The sequence below is a fragment of the Palaemon carinicauda genome, chromosome 14 (assembly GCF_036898095.1).
Source record: "Palaemon carinicauda isolate YSFRI2023 chromosome 14, ASM3689809v2, whole genome shotgun sequence".
Classification (NCBI taxonomy): domain Eukaryota; kingdom Metazoa; phylum Arthropoda; class Malacostraca; order Decapoda; family Palaemonidae; genus Palaemon; species Palaemon carinicauda.
The window spans coordinates 114,465,584-114,493,017 of NC_090738.1; the positions used below are offsets into that span (position 1 = coordinate 114,465,584).

A 27,434-nucleotide genomic window follows, 5' to 3' on the forward strand; every position below is an offset into this window, starting at 1 on the left:
CCGTAAAACTAATGTATCTTTAAACAGGTTAAAATTCTCGTCCTCCTCACTTTGAGATTTGCTTCGTATTCCGCTCTTTTCTCAGTGATGATCTGAAGGTGAAGACGAAAAACTTCAGGAAGTCTGATGAACCAAGCAAGGGGCTGGACAGCGTCGTTACACTCCTCTGAGCTGAGAGACATATTCTCTGCCAAAAACTACAGAGAGAGAGAGAGAGAGAGAGAGAGAGAGAGAGAGAGAGAGAGAGAGAGAGAGAGAGAGAGAGAGAGAGAGAGAGAGAGAGAGAAGAAAAAACTTGAATTACATTGCAGTTAACATGGGTAACGCTTAAGCCTCAAATTTTCCAGGATTCAGAAGTGTGAATGCAAATTTTTCAAATGTATTGCCAGAAAAGAGAGGCTAATTCATGGTTTGCTGAATGCAAAAAGAAAATTGATAGTCAACTGGTTAGCTCTCTCCAAAACGAGAAGTTATTTCAAAGTAAACTAAGTCTAAAACAGTGAGGGGTTAATTTATAATTTACCTTTCCTAGAAATGAGGCCAATTCATGGTTTGCCTTACATAAAAGTGAGGGAAATTCATGATTTGTTTTTTCCAAAAGGAGAGGTCATAAACTGAATTTATTCATGGCTTGTTTTTCATGGCTCCCATTACCCCAAAAAGGAAATAAGTTAATTTGCTACTCCCATTAATGTCTCCCATTGGGCAACCTCCCCCCCCCCCCCCGCGCCAAAAATAAAAAACAAATCAATTCCTGGTTATCAACTAACTCCAAAAATACAAAGGCAATTCATGGTTTTAATACCCCAAAAAGAGAATACCAAATTCCTTGTTCCCATTACCCAAGAAAGAGACAAGTCTAATTTATGGTTCCACTGACCCCAAAAAAGAGACAAACCAATGGTTCCACTGCCCCCAAAAAAGACAAGTTAACTTATAGTTCCATCATCCAAAATGCGACAAGTAAATTCATGGTTCCTATTGCCCTGAAAATATAAAAGTTAAATGCTACTTTATATTACCCCAAAAGATTCACATCCCAAAAAGATAAAGGTTGCTTCAGGGTTCTCACCTGAAGCTGAGTATGAAGGCCCCAGACGCGGTCTTCCAACAATTGGAGCTGATTCTCCATGACGTCTTCCATGTAAGCTTTGTGCTCCATGAGCTCCAACGTATCTCCAGGTGTGCTCAGAGCTCTCTCGGTAATTACCTTAAGCTCATTGCATAATCTGGAAAATTGAGAAGATAGAATTGAGTTTAATCTCTCATATATCATAAAATGATGGCTAATTGAAGATTGGTACATAGCAGTAGATTAGATAAGCATTTAAATGAGTATAAAATAGTAGCTATTAATCAATAAACGAGATAATAAATTAAATAGTAAATAAACTAATATATAAAGAAATAAGTGAAATAATAAAAGAAGGATATATAAACAAATTAATAAGTAAATAAATGAATGAATAAATAAATGAATAGATCAATCAATATGCAAATATATGAATGGATAAGTGAACAAATAAATAGGCAAATAAATCTATACATAAATAACTAGATAATTAGTGAATTAACAAATAAATAAAGACGCTCGTTACGTTTCAGCAGTTGTGCAATACTGATGATGGAGATGCATCAGCATCTCCCTCCGGAGGTTTGTCACTCTCTTAACGAGGGCAGCGACTAGGGCTTCGCAGTGAACCTCGTAAGGGCCCAACTCCACCGCCTGAAGAAGGATAGTTGTTATGAGGGGAGGAATAAAATGTACAATATGTATCGTAATTTTGTCATTTCTTATGATTGAGTAGTTTGAAATCGGAGGAACTTCAGTGTGTCTTTTGAGTAAAATATATTAATTTTGGGCATTGTGGTTTTGTTAAGGCATAAAAATGCATGAATATAAACAGATGCAAATGCACAGATTATATCTTCAATGAATGTAATGTAAATAAAAACCTGACAAGCGGTGTTTATTTTTCAGTTACTCTATAACTACAACAGCAATTGGGCTACAAGTGAAGAAGTAAATGAAAAAAATGTAAAGGCATAGATGGTCCATTACTTGTTCAGAAGAATGCAGAATATCGGCTCTAAGTTCGGTAAATTCGACCAGTTTCTGCACATAGGCGTCAAAAGGATGGTCCCCAGCCATGAACTCTTGAACATCTTCTTCAGCCTAGAAATAGGAATGGAGGTTCAGTTGCAATTATGATAACATATGTTAAACAAGGTAATATGATACTCCTGTTATTGTCATTACTTACGAAGACATAATCAAATTTTTGTCAAATATTTCTGGAATATATAACACAGCACCTGTGTGAAAAGTTTAACAGTTCATGGTTTTTTATACAAATATAAATATACTGTACATATATTCTGTATATATATATATATATATATATATATATATATATATATATATATATATATATATATATATATATATATATATATATATATATATATATATACACACATATATATATATATATATATATATATATATATATATATATATATATACATATACATATATATGAATGTGTGTTTGTGGTGTATGTATACGTGTATGTAGACACACATACATACACACAGTGATATTTTTTCTTGAGCCACCTCCTGATAGGGGAGGAGACTTCATGCTGTGAAAAATCAATATGAATAGTACGTACATATGTGTGTATGCATATATGTAATCATTCATTCATAAGTATTATCCTACCCTTTATCTTAAATGAGCTGCAGCACTGTAATATTCAGCAAGAAGAAAGAAACATACAAAGTCTTCTTCAGCTCATATTAAAATTTCACAACAGGTACATAACGTAATGACATAACTAGAGTTACTCACTTTGCCACTGATGAGATCATTGTATTTGTGGTAGTGGGTGGCATGGTGGAGGGGAGGCACGTTCGAGTTGGAGATCTCTTTCAGAACCTGCTCTTTTAAGCACTTCACCACAGAATCTTGGATGACTGGCTGGAAAGAAGTAAATATTGCACTAAAACATTTATCTTTCAATTCATATATATTCCTGTTTATATACATACAATATACTTACTATATATATATATATATATATATATATATATATATATATATATATATATATATATATGCATGTCTGTGTGTGTTTATACATATAAATATATATGAATAAATATCATTTACATATAGTTACATGGAGAGAGAGAATCAAAACTCTCTTTATATTCCCCACCAGTTATCACTCCAAACTTTATAACAATGTTTTTTTGTGATCCTGCAAGTAGACATATCCCTTTAAAAAGCAAGTTTTATGATTTGATAAATAAAGAAAATGGCTCACTAATTCCCACACTAGATTTGAATAGGTGAAAATAATATTCAACTGAATAACCCTCAAGTTGGTAATCCCTTGGTTTAGGTAACCACAATCAAAACCCAACAGCTCACCGATATATTCCCCTGTCGGCCCTCCCACTCTGCGAAAAGCTTGGTCTCCAGGCGCGGGACAGACATGCTTAACTTGATGATCTTGCTGTACAAGGCAATGAGGGAACTCTCCACTTCCTGGAATGTTGGTTTGAACACCACCTGTTCAACACAAGAAAGAATTACAACAGAATTACTGTACGTACTCTGAAATGACAAAAATGCTAACTCTAAAATGGACAAATTTTAAATGGGATATTTTCTGGATTGGAAAATCAAGGCAAAATCTATCACATACCGAAAAATGTATAGAAGGTAATTGATTTGGGGTTTGGGAGAATGTTGATAAATCAGCATGACTATTATAGGCCAACCTTGGTTATTCTATTATTTTTATGACTTTGGAAATTTAAACAAAGCTATTAGCATACATTCTGATAACATCACAACAAAACAATTAAATAAGCCACTAATAAAATGTTAATGAATCTACTAAATTGTAATAAAAAGATTATAAATATACTAAGCTCTTGACCTTAAAATAGGTTAGCAAATCCAATTTTTCCTGGCTGATCAATGCCGATGCACATTTTATATCCGATGTAAACAAATCTTGATTGATTAATAATTTTCTTCCTAAGCAAATCTTGATTGAACAATAATTTTCTTGCTAAGTAAATCTTGATAAACCTATAAATTTCTTGCTAAGGAAATCTTGATAAAAGTATTGTCCTCTGATCTAAGTAAATAATGAATCTATAATTTTCTTGCTGTGCAAACCTTGATGATTCTATAATTTCATTGCTAGACAGATCTTGATAAATCTATAATTCTATTGCTAAGCAAAACTTGATAAATCTATAAATATCTTGCTAGGTAAATCTCGATATAACTTATAATCTGATCTAAGCAAATCTGATAAATCTGTAATTTTCTTGCTAAGCAAATCTTTATAAATCTATAATTTCCTTCCAAAACAAATTTTGATAAATCTATAATTAGCTGACCAAAGCAAATCCAGGTAAATCGATCATCCTCTGATCTAAACAAAAGTTGATATACCAATTAAGCTCAAGTCAAATCCATTAGCATTGGCTAAAACGATTTTGAAAAATCTACTAAACTCTTTAAAGACTTTTACCCTGCTCTAACCCTTGAGCTTGTAGTATTCTGCTTTTCAAGCCTGAGTTGTTTGTAACTTGCCTAATAATAATAATAATAATAATAATAATAATAATAATAATAATAATAATAATAATAACGTCTTACGTTCTTCCCCGAGAGGAGCAGGTGAAGCTTCAAGAGCATTGGTTTCTTGGGATGCCCGCTGGAACCTGGAGGTGGAGCAACGACCTCCTCACTCTCCTCACCCTCATCTCCTTTTTTTGATCTGTTGGTATCTGACCCAGCATCTGCAAGTGATTCTCCCAGTCCTTCGTCAGTAGTACTGGTTTCTTCACTGCCCTTTGCACAAACAGATATGGGACGTGCGCCTGCTACAGGTATTCGACCTGTGGAGGAGGAATTTTACCTGTATGATTTTTATTTTAAATTTTGTAAGGGAGACAAATTGGCAAAAAGACTAAAAGAAGAAATAAAATACAAATGGTTCTTTCTACTGGGGAAGACACATGCATCTATATACAGTGTATATATATATATATATATATATATATATATATATATATATATAGATATATATATAGATATATATATGCATATATATATATATATATATATATATATATATATATATACATATATATATCTATATATATATATATATATATATATATACATATATATATATATATATATATATATATATATATATATATATATATATATATACATATATATATATATATATATATATATATATATATATATATATATATTTATATATATATATATATATATACAGTATATATATATATATATATATATATATATATATATATATATATATATACAGTATATATATATATATATATATATATATATATATATATATATATATATATATACAGTATACATAGGAAAGAGAATAGGTGCTGTCTGACATGAATGCAATCATAGACGAATAGAGTTTATGTTTAGAAGAATTTTTAATTTGGAGGAGAGAAAAGAGGCAGATTTGAATACTGCATGTCTTAAAAGGGTTAACTTAAAAATTAGAATAGTTGTGACAGTGACTGCTGAAGATGTATTAAAGGTAATTAAGACATTGAATACCATAGGCCAAGACACAAATAAAGATTGGAAAAATGGAGCTTTGAAATACCGTGGTTAAAGTAATGATCTGATCATTAGACCTTATTTCAAAATGAAGGAAAATAATACACATCAAACCTAACAAAGTTCTGGTATGAGTCAAGAGGTTCTTAGAAGAAATGCTCAAAATGACAGTAAAATTGGTTCTCTTTGGGAATAGAAAGCTTGGCTCGCTTCTCGAAACAATTCATGTGGTGAAATAGGAATGGTTATAACACTTTTCTGGCAATATTTGTTTACGCATTGAAGGCGAGTACTATTTACTTTAATAATTTATCTCATCATATTAGTGTAGTTTCTTATTCTTTAGAGTAGAGATATTAATAACCAAAATATGAATGATATTGGTAGAAACAAGAAACGGATTTTGAGCGAAGCGAAAAATCTATTTTTGGGTGAGATAGCCATGGCGTCCTGATGGAAGGTTCCTTTTTGGTAGCTTCCTTGGGTATAAGACTACTAAGATATTCCCAGAGAATTTAACCACAGGTTATCACAGAATTCTAACTTCTGGAGCGAGTATCTCAAAGGTTTCCCTTTAAGACATCGTATATCAACAGGGGACGCATGTCTGAACGCGCCACATAGCTATCTTCACCCCGAACAGAGTTAATGCTTCGGTGTGTAAGGGCTGAGAATAGCTGGGAGCCGCTCCACAGCCAATCTCACTCGTGGCTACTACTGATACTCGAGACGTAAACAAACGGACGCCATTGCTCAAATGACGTCACGCCCGTCTTCATCCTGAAGCCAGTTGCTGCCCATCACCATGATACAGTAGCACAGGGTGGGAACAAAAAACTGGACGAAGTAGTAGGGAGGGTCCATCAGGACGCCATGGCTATCTCACCCAAAAATAGATTTTTCGCTTCGCTCAAAATCCGTTTTTTGGGCTCAAGCCATGGCGTCCTGATGGAAGAGTACCAGAGAATCAATGTATCGTGGTAGATTTTCCCCTAGTAGTAAGTGCCAAGGCATTGACAAAACAGCATAGTAATCTTTGATAAAGAACCATAGGGAAGAAGTATCCTGCCCCCCTTGGCAGTGAAGTTCCCATGGGCTATGCCGACGTCAAAGTGGTATTGAAGGGCTATTCATCCTGATAGAAGAACTTGAAGAACTTAGAGATGAAGCTGAATGTTTGGTATTTGTATAGGAACATTCTGAAATTAAACCAGTGGTGGTTGGGCACTGTGTATTGAGTTCATCTCCCGGGTATCAAAAGTAAGTATTCGTGTTGGAACCTTACATAATCAGAGTGAATATAATTTAAGATTAAGCATCTTAATTTCTTCATAACCATAAGGAAAAGGGGGAATAAATAAAACTATGACAGGTATGTATTTCATAGTAAGTAGGAGCTGATTGAGACGCACAAGTAATAAAATAGAAATTTTATTTCACAAATGCAGAAATTGATTAATTTACAGCAATAAGTAAAGATCATTTACAGTAATTATAATGTACATAGAAATAAAGGCTTGCTCTTGAATCTGAAAAGGAATTTCAAGATTATTAGTAGGTACTCGTTCTCGAGGAACGCAAGTCTTTGATTAAAAACACATCATGCTCAGGGCATGCGGCACTTGTGTGACACTATGACATTTTACCTGGGATAAGAACAGTTATAAAAGCACTAAGTGTTTTTCGACATCACTATGAATCGCTCGAGGGTCAACATAGGCACCCGAAGAGTTAGAGTCCCAAGTAACTCACTGTTCTACGCAGAGTTAGGTGCAGGTTTCATAACACTACCTGCGGCTACCACAAAATGTTTGACTTCGTGCACTTGTTTCGCATAATGTTTAAAGAAAACTCGCGAGGACTTCCAGCCCGTGAAGTTTTTAAGGCTTTCAAAGTCCATGCTCTGAAAGAAATTCAGAGATGAAGCCACTTTTCTAGGATCATGACCAGCGGGTGTACTGTACGGATCCGCTCTGCGAATGAAGTAGGTGATTTTCGCTCTTAATTGTTTCAGTGACAGGTCGCTGCCCGATGTTTCTCCTTTGAAGAGTTGGCCTCCACCAAAGTTTGAAGTTCTGCGAAGATAGACCTTGAGGCTCTCTACTGGACATAGAGAGGCATCCTCCTTCAGGGGGCATATTCTCCAAGGGCCCCATCTTTTGGTGGGTAATTCATTTTTGGCGAGAAACGTCGGATCAGGGGAGAGGGTAACTTCTCCTGTATCGGTAAACAGGATGTGTCCTTCTTCTCTTGATAATGCCACTATTTCGCTGACTCGAGCTCCTGAAGCGAGAGCAAATAGAAATATAACTTTCTGAGTCAGATCCTTGAGAGGGCATGAATCATTGTCCAAGTTGGAGGCGAAATGGAGTACCTTGTCTAGTGACCAGGAGATCGGTTTCGGTGGGGGTGCTGGGCGTAGACGAGCACATGCTTTCGGTAGTTTGTTGAAGATGTCGTTGGACAGATCAATTTGGAAAGCATATAGAATTGGTCTAGTCAAGGCTGATTTGCAGGTTGATATCGTATTGGCTGCTAATCCCTGTCCATGAAGGTGAATAAAGAAGGACATGCAGAAATCAATCGTGATTTCTTTAGGATTTTTTGTCTTGACAAAGGAGACCCATTTCCTCCAGGATGATTCATATTGCCGTCTCGTGGATTCGGTCTTGTATTCCTCTAGGAAGTCCAGACTTTTCTTCGAGATCCCAAACCTCTTCTTTGCGGCTAGGGAGAGAAAATCATGAGATGAAGGTCCTTGATTTTCGATGATGAAGCGAAGACAGTCGACTTCTGTACTTGTTGAGAGAGAACTGGGCCCGGGAGAGGGATCAGCTTGGGCTGTAGCTCCAGGACCAGGGGGTACCGGTTGCTCCGGGGCCACTTGGGAGCCACTAGGGCCGCTGTCCCTTTGAAGGTTCTCAGTTTGGAGAGGACTTTCAACAGAAGGTTGGTGGGGGGGAACAGGTAGATCTTGGACCATCTGTTCCAGTCCAGTGACATGGCATCCACTGCTTCTGCTTTGGGGTCCTCGTACGGGGCCACATACAGAGGAAGTTGATTGTTGTCGCTCGTTGCAAAGAGATCTATCTGAAGTTCTGGGACTTGGTGAGAGATGAAGGAGAACGATCTTGCGTCTAGAGACCATTCCGACTCTATCGGGTTTGTCCGAGATAGAGCATCCGCTGTCACGTTGCGGAATCCTTGTAGGTGAACTGCAGACAGGTGCCACTTCTTCTTCTCTGCCAGACGGAAGATTGGGAGAAGCACCTGATTTATCTGGGGCGATCTTGAGCCTTGGCGATTGAGACAACGAACTACCACCGAGTTGTCTAGGGTTAGACGGATGTGGATCGAGGGCGGCGGGGATAACTTCTTCAGTGTTAGAAGGACCGCCATGGCCTCCAAGATGTTTATGTGGAACGTCTTGAACAGGGGAGACCAGGTGCCTTGAGCCTGTTTTTGGTGGGAGTGACCTCCCCAACCTTCCAGTGAAGCATCCTTGTGGATGTTGAGTGATGGAGGAGGGTGTTGGAGAGGAATGGACCTTTTCAGGGCCTTTTCTTCCGACCACGGCTTTAGGAGACGTCGCAGTCTGTTTGGAAGCCGTCTCTTAAGGTCTCTTCGAGCGATGGATGACGAACGTCTCCAGACTCCCGCGGCATCCTTTAGCTGTGCACGAAGCACTGGGTTTGTCACTGAGGCGAACTGTAGAGAGCCTAGAACTCGTTCCTGCTGTCGTCTTGAAATGCGTTTGGATTTCAGTAGTCGCTTGACAGACCCTGCTATTTCCTTCCTTTTCTTCTGGGGGATGGAAAGGCGGTGTGACTGAAGGTTCCAGTGGATTCCCAACCACTGAAACTTCTGAGCTGGAGAGAGGCGAGATTTTTTCTCGTTGATCTTGAATCCCAGGTGTTCTAGGTACTGGGTAACTTCGTTGCAAGATTTTGCACAATCTTCGGGCGATGGAGCCCATACTAGCCAGTCGTCGAGGTAGGCCATCACCTGGACGTTTCGTAAGCGGAGTTGTTGTACTATGGCATCCGCCAGTTTTGTGAAGATCCGAGGGGCCACGTTGAGGCCGAAGGGCATGGCCCGGAAGGCGTAGCTTTTCCTTTGGAGTCGAAATCCTAGGTAGGAGGAAGCGTGATGGTTCATTGGAACATGCCAGTAGGCATCCGCCAGGTCTATGGAGACCGTGTAGGAACCTCGAGGTAGAAGGGTCCTTATTTGTTGAAGCGTCAGCATCTTGAATTTGTCGTTCGCTATGAACTTGTTGAGGGGGGATAAGTCCAGAATGACTCTGAGTTTGTCTGAGTCCTTCTTGGGGACACAAAACAGTCTCCCTTGGAACCTGGTGGACTTTACCTTCCTTATCACCTTCTTGTTCAAGAGGTCTAGAACATATTCTTCCAGAAGGGGGGTTGATTGTTGGAAGAATTGCTGGAAGATTGGGGGTGGTTGAGTCCAACTCCAGCCTAGACCCTTCTTGACGATGCTGTGCGTCCAGGGATCGAAGGTCCAACGATCCTGGAATTGGCGGAGTCTTCCTCCCACCGGAAGCACTTCATTGCTTCTGGTGTCCCGAGGGCTTGCTGCCTCGGCCGCTAGCTCCCTTTCCTCCTCTACCTCTGGAGGGACGGCGAGAGGCGTCTTTGCTTGCACCCCTGAATGAGCCTCTACCTTTGGCACGAAAGGTAGTTGACTGTTGCTCGAAGGCAGGGGTGAGGACCGGTGACTGTGACAACACCGGTTGGGGGACCAATTGAAAGGTCTGTTGTGGTTGGGCAACCACTTGGGAGGTAGCGGGTCCCGGAAACTGACGTCTTTGTTGACGTTGCTGGGGTTTTTGCTTTTGGGATTTCCTCTTAGGTTGAGGTCCGTCGTCCTGAGAGGGTTTCCTTTTTCTGGACATGCCCCACTTGTGGAGAAGGTTCCTATTCTCCGTGGCGGCTCTGTCAGTGATTTCCTTCACAAGGTCAGAAGGAAAGAGGTGTTTTCCCCAGATGTTGGAGGAAATCAGCCTCCGGGGTTCGTGTTTCACGGTGGCACCAGCAAACACGAATTCACGACAGGCTCTTCGAGCCTTTATGAAGTGGTACAAGTCCTTCATTACAGTCAACAAGTGGGATTTGGAGAGTACCATGTAGTGGTCTGGTACTCTGGTGTCACAGGCCATAACTTCGAGTTGGACTTGATGAGATAGGGATGCTGCAAGCCTCTCCTTCGTATCTTGTTCCCGACGAAGGAGGTGATCGTTGAGCTTAGGGAGGTCTTCATTAAACTGATGTCCGGCGACGTCAGGATCGAGCCTTCCCACGACGAAAGTATGTTGGACATCTTTCCAGTGTCGAGCGTCAGGGGGGGTCACTATGGAGAAGGGTCTGCACTCCTCCAATGCAGGGCAGGGTTTCCCTTCATCCGCAGCTTTAAGGCATGCAGCTAAGGCCTTTTCCAGGAATGGAAGAACCGCAGTTTCAGGTGCGACGTGAGTAGGGTGCTTCTTGCTCAGGGCCGGAAGCTTAGAGCAGGTAAAGCCTCTACTCTTGAATGCGGCGGCTAGCATAGCCTGGGCCTTTGCGAGATCGAACACTATCTCTTCCTTAGGTTCGGTCTCTTCCTTCGAGGCAGGTTCGGAACGAAGACGGACGTAACAGTCCGGGTAGGCCTCAAAGTTTGGGAAGAACTCCACGTCTTCCAAAGGGACCGTGCCGATCTTATCACTGACGAAGATCCTGCCGGTCGCAATAACCATATGCTCAGCATACCTCCACGGGTTGGCATGTGAGCAAGCGGGGAGATCCTTAACCGAAATCCTCTTCGGTTCTCTGGATCCTATCATGGACCTGATGGACTCCTGGTTCTCCTTCAACCTGTCGTCCATGACGGCTCTAATCAGTCGGATCAATTCTTGAGTTGAAGAAGAGGGATCGGGGTCGAGGAGGTAGACGGAATAGACACTTCCGTCGGTGTAGGAGTAGGAGGGGGGATGGACGGAGGAGCGACCTCTTGCTCCGACTCGGCGTATTCCACCTTGTCTTCGTCATCTTCGGCTCCTTGAGCCATAAGCGTTTTCTCCGTGTCTTCCGAGACATCCGAAATCTGTTCGTCATCTTCGGAATCCAAACGGCACTCGTGCATGGACTGAGCCATGACTACATCAGGTTCCACCGTAATTTGGACAGTGGGGATCACGTCTTTGGGTACCACTGAATCAGGGGAGGCCTTAGGGAACAAAAGTGACCTCAATTCTTCGGTGGCCAGGTAAGGTCCGGTAGCATTTTTCTGGAAGCCACGCACCCACTTGCGTAGCTTTTCACGAGAAATGTCTCTGATCTCCGCTGAGGGAGGGTTATGGAAGGCTTCAACTAGGTGAGCCTGACAGACCGTACAGTTCAGTGGATTCCAAAACTTCAAATCCCCTTTCTTGTCTGCACAAGGGGCGTGAGTCCTGCAAGCCGTATGCCCGTAAAACTGCGGGCGTTTCACAGCGCAGAAGGCGAAATCACACTTCATCTGCTCCTCCTGTGGAAGAAAGAGAAAATGAGTATGGGGGAGTCATAAGAATGGCTCTTAACTAAGTTAATATTAATTATTAATTTTAACTTAAGGAAGGGTGTGATGCATAGAGATTGAAATAGTAAAGGAGAACATACTCCATGCATCTCGCCCGGCTGGTTACCATAAGCTTGGTCCTTGGATAATCCGAGTGATCGAAGGCACCGGATATAATTCCTTAGAGTTCCATAGTATATTGGAATTCCGTGGAAAAAACCCAAGGGCAAGATTGGGACCGAGATCATTCGGTCCCAAGCTAGGGGCTAGAAGGCCTCCTTTTAAGGTAACTGCTTCTGGCAACCAGCCGCGCTAAGATGCACGCAGTATGCTGGAATTAGAAGAATGCAAAGAGACAGCATGATCACTAACAGAACAGTACCAAGGTACTGATCTTAATAGTAGAAACAGTCTATCTGTTTGCGGTATAGGGCTATCATTGTCATATGATAGCTAAAAGAAGGGGGTGCAAGTATTCTTGACGCGTCCGGGGGTATCCGGCAAGCCGCCGGCATGCCGGAGTTCGCTCCAGCAGAGATTCTGGCATTAGGACAGACAATGTTTAAAGTCAGTCATATACCAGGTTGGCGGCCGCCGGTACAGCGGCGGCACGCCGGCAGGGGAGCGGCGGCTCCGGCAGTCGGAGGATGCCGGATTGGTGACTGGGATAAGGATGGTTAAAGCGGTACCGGGTTGCCGGCAGTAGATGCCGGCACCCCGGCGGCCGACCGGCGAGCGGACGACAAGCTAGGAGGAGGAGAGCCACCGGTAGTAGCCGGCGGCAGCCGGCAGTCCCTCGGTACACGGGGGGCTGGCGGCAAGGTTAGGGAGAGTCACCAAGGTAGGAGGCAGGTATTGCCGACAATAGAGGCGGCAAGAGACCGGCACCCGGATAGGGAGAGAGACAGGGGGGAGGGAAGGAATGCAGGAAGTTCCGTCATGGACTCCGAACATCCCCCCCTCCCCTGAGAGGGTGTACCCATGATAGAGGCAGGCTCTAACATCCAGGAGCAGGGGTCACTGAGGACCGGGAGCAAGGTAGCCCAAGGGAGGGCTAGGGGACACCCAACAAAAGGGGGGGGAGACTCCCATATGCAGAACTATTCTAGCAACTAACCCCATAGGACACTATGAAGGTATATGTACCAGAGCGGACTGCACATGGAAGCTCGGGTAGCCCTACTACTCCACCCTAGGGAGGAGTTGTAGGACAGGGGACAGATGGGTATAGACTAACCTAAGCATAGGCTAGGCTATACAAGAGATAGGTGGGGAGGGAGAAGAGAGAAGTCTTCCAAGGAAGGGTTTCTGTACCAGAGCGGCCACTAGGGAAAGGGAGGACACTCCCTAACCTAAGATAAGGCAGGTCGGCTAAAACGGTGCATGAGTACAGTTTCAGCATGGAACAGAGAAACCTTCCTAACCCAACCTAGAGCAGGGCTAAAAGTCCTGAACTAGGAAAGGAAGAAGACATATCGCTATCGCAGGAAAGTCGTAGACAATCCTAGCCATAGAGGTAGGGCTAGCCTAACCTCACTCTCGGACGCAACCCTAAGGGAGGTTCATTCCCTTAGGGAGGACAGAGAGGCGATATATACTCTATTAGACAATTGATCCCTTTACTCAGAAAAGGAATCAAGGCTAAATAGAGGGAATGCCAAGGCAGGGGATGAAGGAAGCATATAGGGGTCCTACAAGTAGGTTAGGCTAGAAAGAGTCACTGACTAGCCTATCCCCTATATGGTCCCTGAAGGCGAAAACATTTGCATCACTGTCTAAAGTATTGTAAAATAATGCCACTATCTTCATAACTTAGCCTAGGATCACTAATAAATCATGCATGAACACTTGTATGTAGGCTCCTGGCCTGGGGGCTATAGTAGCCGACTGGTATGAGGTCAATCGATGACCGATAAAAAGCGTCGAAACACGATATAAAAGTTCCTAGCTATGAAGACTAAATAAACTAATGTATTCGATTAGTAAAAGAGGCCGGAAGTGTTGTTGTGGCTAACTAGATAAGGCATGCATAACAACAACGACGCCATAAAATGGCGGGTCCGGTAGAGGCACAGCTCTGCCACAAAACAGCAATTATCTCGGAAAGTAATATTTACTTTACGGCCAGAGCTTAATTAAACAATACTGGAACCTTGTACTCAACTTTCCAGAAGAAGGCGAGGCTGAAGGTAACGACATAACGAAGATGCAAAACGATAAAGGTAACACAGGGAAAATCCGTCTAAGTAGGGCAGCTACTAAACAAAGGATGAAGACGGGCGTGACGTCATTTGAGCAATGGCGTCCGTTTGTTTACGTCTCGAGTATCAGTAGTAGCCACGAGTGAGATTGGCTGTGGAGCGGCTCCCAGCTATTCTCAGCCCTTACACACCGAAGCATTAACTCTGTTCGGGGTGAAGATAGCTATGTGGCGCGTTCAGACATGCGTCCCCTGTTGATATACGATGTCTTAAAGGGAAACCTTTGAGATACTCGCTCCAGAAGTTAGAATTCTGTGATAACCTGTGGTTAAATTCTCTGGGAATATCTTAGTAGTCTTATACCCAAGGAAGCTACCAAAAAGGAACCTTCCATCAGGACGCCATGGCTTGAGCCCAAAAATATATTATTATGCAATACATAATAATAATAATAATAATAATAATAATAATAATAAGAATGATTACTTCACTGAGCTCACCTGAAGTAGGCACTTTGGACCAAAGTCCTATGGAAGCTGGATCGTGAAGATTGGGTTCGGCCCCACAGAGAGACGATGTCACAGTGAACACCGATAGGAGGCACAATGACTGGAGGTTGTGAGTCATGATGGTGACAGCTGCATTGCAGAAGGAAGCCAGACGTCCGGGCTGACTGAAGCCAGGCATTTGCCCTCTTTGGAAACCCTGAAGTGAAATCATTAGTGACAACATTAAGTACTGTAACTCTGTGAGACCTCTAAATTTTGCTAATAAATACTTAGCTTAGGTTAGGTTAGGTTTGGTTACTGCTTGTCTATAGGGTCTGTTCTCTTGATAAAAGTGAGACTTGGAGCTAAGCAATATTAAAGAGGTTGGGTGGCTGAGGATAAGTAGTAAAAATGCTTAATATATAGCAAACCTATGCCTAAGATTATCTCTATACTGTAGAATCATTTAATTTGTACCCAGGTTTAATTTCAGGGATAGGAACTCTTCATTGACATTTCACTATGCCTCTATTGGGCTAAGCATTGCATTAGGTATGTTTTGTTTTTTAAACTATGGTGGATTGCAGGCAGGATGAGCAACTTAAGTATAGCTGACAACAGGAAGATCAAACACAAAATTATTTTGCATAGGGAAAATGCAAAATAAAAGTTACCTGAGCTGAGATGGTTCACTTTACAACAACTTTTCAAACCTTCAATAACACTTGCTAAAATGAGTTTGCTTAAGAGAATCACCCAGTGATTGTGTTTACAGATATTTTCTCAAAGTTTATACTCTAAATAACTGGTTTTAAGTTGACATAGACTAAGTTGTGCACTTTAAATAAAAAAGGTATAGTGGAAGAAATAATATATATGTTATTTGACGAATAGAATTCTTAATTTCCTACTCATTATTAACCTTGTAAAAGATAGTCTGTATCTGGGTGAACCACATTGTCAGAGTCTCATTGGTATGATCCAGTTGGTCAGAGACGCCATTCACGAACTCTTCAAGTTCCATACTTCCGTGTCCATTCATCACATCCCGGATGTCCACCACACGAAGGCCACTGTTGAGAGGATACCAAATAAAAGATCTGTTATATGTATGTGTTCCTCCCACAAGTATGAGGAATAAGTTTGAAATGGTAGATTAATTTGAATATCCAAATATAGAATATCTTATAACCTGGGCAAAAGGAACATTTAATAAATAGCTGGAGATGGTGGTTAAGACTAATACTGTACAGCAAATAAGCATGTTAGAAATACGACATCAGAAAAATACCAAACCCAGTTGATTTGTCAACATGACAACAGATATAAAAAATATCAAAGTAATACAGTCAGCCGCCGCATTACGAGAGTTTATGCTTTGTGATTTCGCTAGATTGCGACACAGAGAACGGTAAGCCTTATTAGATAAAAAATTAAATAATCGTGAGACATACTCTTGCGGCGGGATTTTCTGGAAAATTTAGCACGTATTTACTATCTGGCACGGTTTCACTATTTTACGCCATCACAAAATATATAACTTTTCCCACTGATAGTACATAATATGATAAACTGGTTGCCTTTAAGATTCTTTCTTCTCAATCTAACTTATCGTAGCAATTTCAGCTTTATCAATGTTATATCTTAACCCTTTTACCCCCAAGCTATTTGGAACTTCCCAACTCTTAACCCCAGGCATTTTTTTTAAGCAAATTTTGCAATATATATTTTGTAAATTGCTCTAAGAGCCTTAATTTTCGTCATAGAGAGGTCACGTTGGTCTCATTCTTTTGGAAAATGCCTGAAGTTTCTCATAAAATTATCAAAAATATGCAAATAAATGTAAATAGCAGTTTTTGCAAGGACGTACCTGTACGTCCACGGGGGTAAAGGGATGAGTTTTGTGAAACATACCAGTACGTCCATTGGGGGTAAAAGGGTTAAAATATGATTTAGCGCTTTTTGGAAATTCATGTAACACGTATTCAACATCAGAAATGGCAACCTTACTCATCAGTCTTCTCTCGTCACTCCTCACGCGTGTATCTCCCTCTTCAGTTCTTTTTGAGCATAATCATGTTTTCAAATAAAAAAATTATGTATTCATATACAGTAGTACATACTGTACTCCTGGACATTGTTTATATTTATGGGGTAATATACTGTAGATATGCAATTTCCTACAGTACTGGGACAACGCTGACACATCAAGTGTTGAATCATGCTTCAAGACTGTGTAGAACTTTGTATGAAAATCGTTAGCGGTCGTATAAAATATGTACACATAGGTCATTTTAAATTGTATACATATTGTACAGTACAGAATTTCTGTAATGTATAGTGGTGAGTCAAGTGGTCCGAACGAAAACTGCAAACACTTACGGTACAGTTAATCTTTACTGTAGTGATAGTACTGTACATATATTACTGTACATACCGTACATTACAGTCTCAGTGAGTATTATACAGTATTACTAGATAGGAACAACAGTGTTTTGTTGTTATACTGTAAGTGCATAATGACTACTTGGTAAAATTATAGTTCCGGTCAGGGCAAAACCTACTGTACTGTAGTGTTACGTACTGTACTGTAGCCTTACCATGTCCAGTTGTAGTGTACATGTGTGCACAAGTACTGTACACTTACTGAATTAATTACAAACTACTTATACTGTGAAAAAACCAAGTAAAAACAATATTAAACACTACTTGGTGTTAATTATCTGAGCATAGGCAATGGGCAGCGAGTTGTTAGGTTAGATTAGGAGTTATCCCACCCTAGGGCACCAAAGATAGGTGAATTCAGGCTTTTCATGCCTGTCTCTGTTACCTAACCATCATGAAGAGTGGGGGTGGACTGTATCAACAAGATGAAAAATAATATAAAATAGAGAAATTTTTTAGGGAAGGCCTCCTCCACTAAGGGTACTTGAATATATAGCCAATTTTTAGGTATTTGACAGGTCAAAAATGTCTTACTGAAAGTGCTCTAACAAGAAATCCAAAAATAGTCTGTCTATCTTATTGGCAAATATTACTCCTATCACTTTCATACCAATAACAACAAAAGAACATGTACATTACCTACAGTTTTCATCTATACTTATAACATATTTCAATATTTTGCAATGCTAATTCTTCACTCACACTCAGGATATTCTATTGACAAAGTCGGCAATAAAAATACCTTACCTGTACTCACGATACCATAGCTCCAATGTCTGCAGCATGCATGGATTCAGTAGATGCAAGTTCTTCCTGATAGCATTCCTACAAGGATTCCACGTCTCCAAAGCCACTCTTGAATTATCCTCCTGGAATTACAGCAAATATTATTCGTTAAGGAATTATCCTTGTACAAAAGTAAGGTGATCACAATGGTTGTCATTATTATAAGGCCAGTGGGGCTGACAACCTTAGGCCCTTACCTAGCTAGTTTTGTTATCATATGACTAATAGTAGAGGAACCCTAAGACCCTTACTTGAGCTCATTTTTATTATGTAAATGTCAATCGGAAAGGCAGCCTAGTAAGCTCAGTAATGCTCAAGTCAATAGAGCTGGCAAACTTAAGGGCCTAGCTTAGATTATTTCTATCACATCTTGGCTGACAGAACAGGCAACCCCAACCACTGACTTTGCCAGTTTCTATTATGCCAGGGATGAATCGAGTAAATGGAAGACTAGTCAAAGTAATACACACACAAAAATATGATCACAATCATGCATTGGTCAAAGGTGAGAACATGAGTCAAAAGTAAAACTTTATAAGAATAAAGAGCAAATGAAAATATGAAATGGGGTAGAATAGATAAAGGCATTAGGTTGCATGTTTTCTCTACTATTAGATTGAAAAAGAAATGGTAACCTGGATGTTTCCATACCTCACTGGATACTATCGGTCTAGGTCTGGGCTTTCCCGAGTTAAGGACAAAATCCACAGCCACCTTCCTCATGTTGTGTTCGTAGTCCCTCTGCAGTTGCTGAAGGAGGCTCTGGCATGTACCCATGGCAGTCCTGTATTTAGAATACAGCAAACGTTAATATCTAATATTGTATAGTGATTCATCAATAAAAACAAAATAATTAATCCTAGAATAAACAGTCAGAATAAAGTGTATTATGAACACTATTACCCAATAGAAATGACAGCCGATGTAAAATTCATCTGCCACTTTCTTACTTGACTGATGGGTACCTTTCGATATAAGGAAAGGTAGGTACAGTAGTTGTATAAATTGTTCTTCCTTTTCTTATTACCTATTTTAACTTTCAAATAAGATTTAATTTAGAAAGTCCCTAGAGCCTATAGACACCAGTGGTTGTCATTATGAATCTTCGACACATCTTTACAAAGGATATCTGCTTACTGATAAATACAAAAATCTTTTCTTCTAAATGCTTAATCCAAACATTTTAAAAACTAAAAACAGAGATTCAACCAAGCATATCATTGCCCAAATTATGTATTTTGCTTCATATAAGAATACTCCATGGTTTAATCAAGAACTGAACAAAATACTATACTCAATTTTTTTTAATGAGGCACATTTGCACTGACTCGCAGCGGTGCCCTTTTAGCTCGTTAAAGTTTCCTGCTATCTGATTGGTTAGAATTATCTTGTCCAACCAATCACCGATCAGGAAACTTTTCCGAGCTAAAAGGGCACCCCTGTGAGTCAGTGCAAATCTGCCTCACTAAAAAGAATTGACTATAGGTATATTTTACTGACCTCAAATGTTTAGGAACTAAATTGAGAATTGACGAGACCCAAGACTGCTGAAGAGGACTGGTACGCATGGAGAGACCTCGAGTGATGAAATAGTGATATCTGCGCTCGAGTTTAGCCCGCCCGCTCTTTGTCTTGGCTTCATCTGTTTTCAGAAGCTTGACTAACGTCTTCCGAAAGTCCTGACGGTTTTCCAGCATTTCAAGGTAACTTGCTTTCTTCCTTGCCTGTGGAAACATGATGCATCTCTAGTTAAATGATAAGTGGCCGATCAGCTTCAGATACATTAATCCCTTGGGGGAGCGTTTTACTTAGGTCAAATGCACAGAAAATGCCTAAATTTCCTGTACCGATTCTTGTCCCTACCCATTCCTAACAAGATTAGTGATATCTACTGCTCTGAATGGTTCTGCATTCTACTCTAAATCTGTATCTTATTTGATTAGATTTTAGTCTAATAAGCTTAATTCAGACCCAAATAAACCTTCTTAGAGAATAAAATAATTTGCCTTGATCGTGACAGTTATCTTTCACCAGAGTTTATATGAGCATGCATGACATTCCAAAAACCTTTCATGATAAATATCAGAATGCTTACATCTAGATCATCGAGAATCTTTCCTGAAAGTAATGGTTAATGTACCCTTTTGGAAGCTTTAATTAATTTTTTTAAGAAATGCTAGTTTGTTTCATGTACTTATCTTAGCATGGCATGATAAATGACGCATGATAAATTCTAAGCAAAAATAGGTTAGAAGTTTAATTCTTCCTCCGAAACCTCTTGGCATATGATTGTTTTCATCTAATTTGTTTTGGAAAATAATTGATTTGAGACATGCCTCATCATAAAAAGTCTTCAAAAACTTAATACTTTAGAAAATGTCAATAATACTCACAGGTGGTCTCTCAGCCCCAGCTATGATCTTTCTTCTCTGTCTCCTGATAGCTTCCTGGTGCCTCTTGATCTTCCTGGTTAATTCCTTGGTGGTGATTGGCCTTCGAATCTTTATGCCCTGTGGGTCACTGGAGCCCGTTATTGTCTCTTCGCTGCCCCGGGTTTGGTTTCTCAGTGTACCGAAAGTGACATTAGTTCCAGAAATCCCATTGAAGGATCCATTGCCCACGCTATTGTCGCCATAAAAACCATTATTTGCGTTGGTGTTAAGAGAGACTGCACCCCCTGAGTCATTTTGGGATGTGGTAGCACCATCATCCAACAGAGCTCCTCCTCGTGTCTCCTTGATTGCTGAAAAAAGATCAGATTACACTGTATAAGAATTCAATAATAAAACTGGAAATTTCATCAAAGATCATTGGAACGTTTTTACTAATCCTTTGCCTTGGCACATTATTTAATTACAAATGGAATGGAAATTTAAATATTTTCATAAGGATTTGATTAAGCCTGTTTGTTAACATAAAAGACATTGCAAACAAATGACTAACCATAAAGAGGTGGAGGTACAGGTCTATGAAGGGCAAGATCAGAGGCTGTGTTGAGTCCCAGCTGCGAAAGAGCCTCTAATCGGCGTCGGTGGCGGATTTTCTCCTCATCTCGGCTTCCAGACCCTCCGTATCCAGCCAGACGCATGGCAGGCTGGAAAAGAGCATGAACTATTGGGACATCATATGGAGAACCAACCAAACCAATCTCATCTAACGCAACTTAATCTTACCTAACCTAGCTTACTGTACCCAACAGAATCTTATTGTAACTAACCTAACATGGCCCTATCTTACTGAACAAATGTAAAAAAGCAAAGAAAGTTCAGTGGTAAGTTTAAAACAAAAAATACTCTATTGGAATTTCAGATTGCAGTGACTAAAGGATTTTATATTTTTGTATCAGCCCATTTATGCAGTCTGTGGACAAACATTTTTTCAATATAAAAGCTCCTTTAGAATTTTTCACCACTGAACTTGATTAAGAGCTTGATTACAATACAGTACAGTATAGTAAATGTAATAATTTATATCTGTTGTAAGTTTTATCCAGTTAAGTGGAAAATTTAATAACATACAGAATGTATAGAAGGAATAGCATAGAATATCATTGAAAGATCTCATGGACTAAGAGAGTAACATATGAGGAGGTATTGAGGAGAGTGAATCTGGAGAGATCACTTCTAAAAGTGATAAGGAGGAGGAAGATGGAATTTCTGGGACATATAATAAGAGAAAAGATCAAACTTCTGTGCCTTACAGGAAAGATAGAGGGGAGAAGAGCAAGACGCCAGCAAAGAAAAAAGATTTTGGACAGCCTACAAGATGTAAATGAGAACGTAATAGCTGGACAATTTATACAAAGAGTTAGAGACCGGCCCAGGTGGAAGCAATTGACAGTCCGCATTGAAGACGTAGCACCTAGATAGATAGATAGATTACTCAAAATACAAATAAGAAATCAGTTTCTATCAATATAAGAATATTCTTTTATTTTGCACTAAATACCATATCCTTTATCCAATTCCGTAATTCTGATGACAATTAAAAGGACAGTTGAAATGCAATTCTATTTATACATTACCAAAAGATATTTCTGGAAAATAAAACTTGCCCTTTCTTGTACTGCAAATTACTTGAGATCCTGGCAAGTAATTTTGGACATATCCATCCATATACCAAAGGCACTTCCCCCAATTTTGGGGGGTAGACGACATCAACAAAGAACAAAACAAAAAAGGGGACCTCTACTCTCTACGTTCCTCCAGCCTAACCAGGGACTCAGCCGAGTTCAGCTGGTACTGCTAGGGTGCCACAACCCAACCTACCACATTTTTCACCACAGATGAAGCTTCATACTGCTGAATCCCCTACTGCTGCTACCTCCGCGGTCATCTAAGGCACCGGAGGAAGCAGCAGGGCCTACCGGAACTGCGTCACAATTGCTCGCCATTCATTCCTATTTCTAGCACGCTCTCTTGCCTCTCTCACATCTATCCTCCTATCACCCAGAGCTTTCTTCACACCATCCATCCACCCAAACCTTGGCCTCTGAGATTACAAGAAAAAAACACTTCAAAATTCTCCGCCACCCTCCCACCAAAAAATAATGGGGACCAAATTCCAGATGTTCTCAAGAAATTCCAGATGTTCTCAAAAAATTCCAGATGTTCTCAAGAAATTCTAGATGTTTCCATCTGTTAGGAATAAAAATTTACAGTAATCCAGCAACAACGCCACTTACCATCCTGGGCCTTGCTGGGAGTAGCCGACTGGAGTCGCTGGAATCACCAAGACTATTCCTCTGGAGGGTACGACCCTTCTTGGCTCTTCCTCTCAATCCAGCTTCCATCCCTATTCCTGCCCCGTTTTCCCCATATCCTCGAGATCCCCCATTCGCCTCCCCATAGGCAGCCCCTTGACGTTGATACCCACTATGGGACCCAACAGCATCCTCCTGGAATACAAGTGAAAATCTGTTAGGAGTGTAGAGATTAATATGGATTAATCAAGGAACTTTCTCGACTCCTTAGGAAACCAAGAAATGTTAGGAAGAAGATAGTTATCCAAATCAAACAAAGATTTAAACCACAGGTGTTAATCTCATTTCTAACAACTAGCCAGATACAATAAGAATAGTGTAGGCTACAGGCACCTCACAGTCATCTGTTGGGATGTCACCAAATTCTCAGACTTTTCTGTAAAACATCAAATGTTTTCATTAACCCTTTTGGTTTCTTCAAGCTTTATTTTTGTTTATAAAAGCAAAAGATGACTACTCAAGTATTCTGAAACTATAATAGTTATAACGGGAGTCAGTTAATTTGGAATACATTTGAAGTGTTTATCACTCTCTAAGTTATATTTCTCCATGAAGAAATTAACTTTTTGTATATGATTTTTAAAAAGGAAAATATAGACATTTATTCAGCCTTTTCCCTAAAAATGTCGCTGGGAGAAACCATATACAGATCATTTTGCTGTATTTAGATGCTTTCCGTTTTGAACTCTTTCTTACCTATGAATCACACTTCTTCACCTTGACCTTGTTCTATTTTTACTGATCAATTAAGAACAAATCTTTTTGAGTTTATAAAGGTTATTCAGTAATCTTTTATATAATAATAATAATAATAATAATAATAATAATAATAATAATAATAATAATAATAATAACTGTGGAAATGAGGTCACACTGATGTACTGTATGTACTGTATATATAAAACTACTTTTGAAAATAAAATGTGAGATCTATATAAACTCAATTTGTACTAGAAAGAAAAACTTTGTATTCACAAATTTGTGGATCTTTTCATTTTACAAAGTTCTGTGATAAATAAATTAATAAAACAATGATAAAAAAAACAATATCAATAAAATCTCAACTTACGTTAAGGTGGAGTGTAAGCGTTGGAGGAGCTGCCCTCGAAGGTCTAGACCTGCCAGCAGTAGCAGGTCTACTCCTACTGGAACTGCTGCTGGGAGTTGTAGCAGCAGAGTCTCTGCCTGCCCGAGAGGTCCTCCTTGAAGGAGAAGCATGAGGGGCCACTCGAACATCCATCTTTTCCAAAGGGAGAATTATGACTCATTTATACGAAAGTTTTGATTGTTCAACATTTACTGGCTTTAAATAAAACATCAGACAATAATGATTTTATTCATTATATCATAAAGAAATAAAATAATTTGGAATATTATATCTTTTAAAGGTTGGAAGGAAAGCCAAATCAAGAAAAAAAACAAATCCAGACAATTATGATACTATTATATAAATCTTTATAAGAGTGAAGTAGAGACATGAGTATCCAGACTGAAGTAAGAAAACATTTTTTGGGCTCAGGCCATGTCGCCCTGATGGAAGGTTCCTTCAGTAGCTCCCTAGGGTATCTTTGACTACAGTGATATTCCCAGAGAATTAAACTAAAGGTCTCCAGAATTCTAACTTCTGGCGTGAATATCCTTAAAGTTTCCTTTTAGGATATCGCATATCAGGGGACGTATTCTTGACATGCCACATAGCAATCTGCAACCCACATAGCGTTTACTGTTTGAGTACTCAGATGACGTCATATTCGTCCGCCATCTTAGATGTCAAGGAGATTACGTTTTAATCACTTTACTAGGTTGTCCGTCTGTTTCTTATCCTGATTATGCAGTGTTCTTAGTGGAGTTTTATGAAGCATTCAATTGAAGATGAGCCTAGATTTTAGGTGCTTAGATTTTGGTAAAGATCTAAAACTGAATAAGAGACTTTTCTGGGTGGGGATTGAATTACATTTACTGGATTTAAAATTTGGGCCATATGACCTGGTGTTGGGAACAGGGAGTCCATTCAACACCAAGATACAACTAGGAAGAAACCCTGCAGTTGAAAGTTAAAGTTGCGGGTTTTAGGGTCTCCACTCAGACGATCTACAGTACATCATTCTGCTCGGGCGACCAAAAGCCAGCAATGACTATCACTAACCCCCTCTAACATCAGCCCCCCCCCACCAGGCGCCACCCTGGGGAGTATCCCCTGGTAGAAGGTCTCACGATATCCACGTCCTGGCGGGGGAGGCGAACTTGGGACCTCTGAAACAGAAGGCCACGACGCTACCAAATTAGGCAGCACGAAGATAGAGAGGGGTGGGGACTGGAGGTAAAGTAGAAGGCTATATTGTGGGTGCCGAGATTTATCAACTTTGGTGCGTTTCCTTTAAAATACAAGTTTGTTTTGCAAGAAAAGTGTATCACTGGACTTTACTTTCTTGGTTATGGACAGCCTTTGATCTTGGAGAAAAGCGGGCTGAAGGATTTAGGGAATACCAAGGCACATAGAACATACCTTATACCTAGAAATACTTATGAAAATAATTCTGTAGTTTATGCTAGTACAAGTTGAAATGAGAGAGAGAGAGAGAGAGAGAGAGAGAGAGAGAGAGAGAGAGATGCATTCATATATTTGTAACTTGTTGCATATCACAAACAAGTGTCTTTATAGAAATATACATTGCCTACTTTAAAACCGTAATGAATGAATTACTTATAAGTTTTCTGGCATCATAACTGTTCAATTACATAAACATTTCAATATACAGTATAAACAATAAAAATAAAGTTATGACTACTTCAATAACATCTTTATAGCATACAACATATTTCTCATCTTGTGTTCATATCTACCAGGGTTGTGGGTGACCTATTGGAAACGTCCCTGACTGCCACTCCCAAAACTAGAGTTTGAATCCGCTCAATCTCGATAGTTTCCATAGTGTCTGAAACCTTGCCATTCTTGGGGGTTTGGCGGAGCCTACAGGTCTAACTGCTGAGTCATCAGCAGCCGCCATTGCCTGGCCCTCCCTGGCCCTAGCTTGGGCGGAGAGGGGGCCTGGACGCTGATCATGTGTATATATGGTCCGTCTCTAGGGCATTGATCTACTTGCTAGGGCAATGTCACTGTCCATTAGCTCTGCCATTCATACAACAGCCTTTAAACCATCGATAATAAACCAATTCATATTTATCACCCTTGAATGAATAACGTTTAATAATAGTATTTCAACTTGTTGACAGACAAAAACTATCAAAAAATATGAATTACCTTGCATATTAGATGCTGTCAACGTTCACCATTGTTACGAAAACGTAGTTAAACAGAGTCTCCGAAGCACTGCGGATATTACGTCAACTCTTAACACAACTCCGTTGCTATGGGCGAGGAGGACGGTTGTTTACAAACGTTGCCATGGTAACGCTGTCGCAGCCGGGTATTTAACACTTTCTACAAACATGCAACATTATTTTTTTTTTTAAGAATGAATAAAGTATTATACTCTGTATTTCAGTTAATAATAATAACTTGAATTTACAGGATTAAAAAAGAGGTTTGTCAACGTCTATTCCTCAATGATAGTATAATGATAACAATGTAGGCATTTTACCATGTTTACATTATGTAGATTCACGTGCCTAATATGTTTTTTATTATTATTACTTTTATTAAGAATGAATGAAGTATTATACTTTCTGTATTTCAGTTAATAAAAATAACTTGAATTTATAAAATGATGAGAAATAAGACTTGTCAACATCTATTCCTAAATAGTAGAATAATAACAATGCAGGCATTTTACCTTGTTTACATAATGTACAGATCCAGGTTCAGTCTACTTTTACAATAAATGAAAATATATGAATTAATGATGGTTTTGTTTCAACTTTTGAAACGTATGCTTTTTACAGCCGTTATCAAGATTACTTTTAAAACATTGTAAAAAGATAAAGGAAAAACACACAAACAATATTGTATTGCTTACCTAAAACCGCAAAGATTATTTTTTAATATAATTTTCTCAAATCGTTAATTGTACAAAATCAAAATCGTTGACAAACATTTTGTTTGTTTGTTTGTTTGAGAGAGAGAGAGAGAGAGAGAGAGAGAGAGAGAATCAAGTGCCTTATGCCAATGAATATGAGATAATTTACCTTGTTTCTGTATTTTGCCAATGAGAGAGAGAGAGAGAGAGAGAGAGAGAGAGAGAGAGAGAATCATGTGTCTCATTCCAATGAATATGAGATAATTTACCTTGTTTCTGTATTTTGCCAATGAGGAGAGAGAGAGAGAGAGAGAGAGAGAGAATCATGTGTCTTATGCCAGTGAATATGAGATAATTTACCTTGTTTCTGTATTTTGCCAATGAGAGAGAGAGAGAGAGAGAGAGAGAGAGAGAAAGAATCACGTGTCTTATGGCAATGAATATGAGATAATGTACCTTGGTTTCTGTATTTTGCCAATGAGAGAGAGAGAGAGAGAGAGAGAGAGAGAGAGAATCACATCTCATACCAATGAATATGAGATAATTTACCTTGTTTCTGTATTT

General features: G+C 39.6%; 1 protein-coding gene across 1 annotated transcript in view; it reads right to left on the reverse strand.

Annotated features, from left to right (window-relative positions):
- The window catches only part of LOC137652936 (dynein axonemal heavy chain 7-like), a 170,904-nt gene extending 144,639 nt beyond the window's left edge, over positions 1 to 26,265 (reverse strand). The window contains exons 1-17 of the mRNA XM_068386330.1: positions 26,156 to 26,265; positions 23,963 to 24,133; positions 22,816 to 23,028; positions 21,075 to 21,225; positions 20,525 to 20,874; positions 19,632 to 19,855; positions 18,783 to 18,915; positions 18,093 to 18,214; positions 15,823 to 15,973; positions 14,913 to 15,117; positions 4,688 to 4,929; positions 3,440 to 3,580; positions 2,855 to 2,983; positions 2,063 to 2,176; positions 1,599 to 1,726; positions 1,073 to 1,229; positions 51 to 197 (exon numbers count right to left, since the gene is read on the reverse strand). Coding sequence (XP_068242431.1) covers positions 51 to 197; positions 1,073 to 1,229; positions 1,599 to 1,726; positions 2,063 to 2,176; positions 2,855 to 2,983; positions 3,440 to 3,580; positions 4,688 to 4,929; positions 14,913 to 15,117; positions 15,823 to 15,973; positions 18,093 to 18,214; positions 18,783 to 18,915; positions 19,632 to 19,855; positions 20,525 to 20,874; positions 21,075 to 21,225; positions 22,816 to 23,028; positions 23,963 to 24,133 — 2,778 coding nt within the window. The 5' untranslated portion in view covers positions 26,156 to 26,265. The remainder of the gene's footprint in view (positions 1 to 50; positions 198 to 1,072; positions 1,230 to 1,598; positions 1,727 to 2,062; positions 2,177 to 2,854; positions 2,984 to 3,439; positions 3,581 to 4,687; positions 4,930 to 14,912; positions 15,118 to 15,822; positions 15,974 to 18,092; positions 18,215 to 18,782; positions 18,916 to 19,631; positions 19,856 to 20,524; positions 20,875 to 21,074; positions 21,226 to 22,815; positions 23,029 to 23,962; positions 24,134 to 26,155) is intronic.
- Positions 26,266 to 27,434: the final 1,169 nt, after the last annotated feature.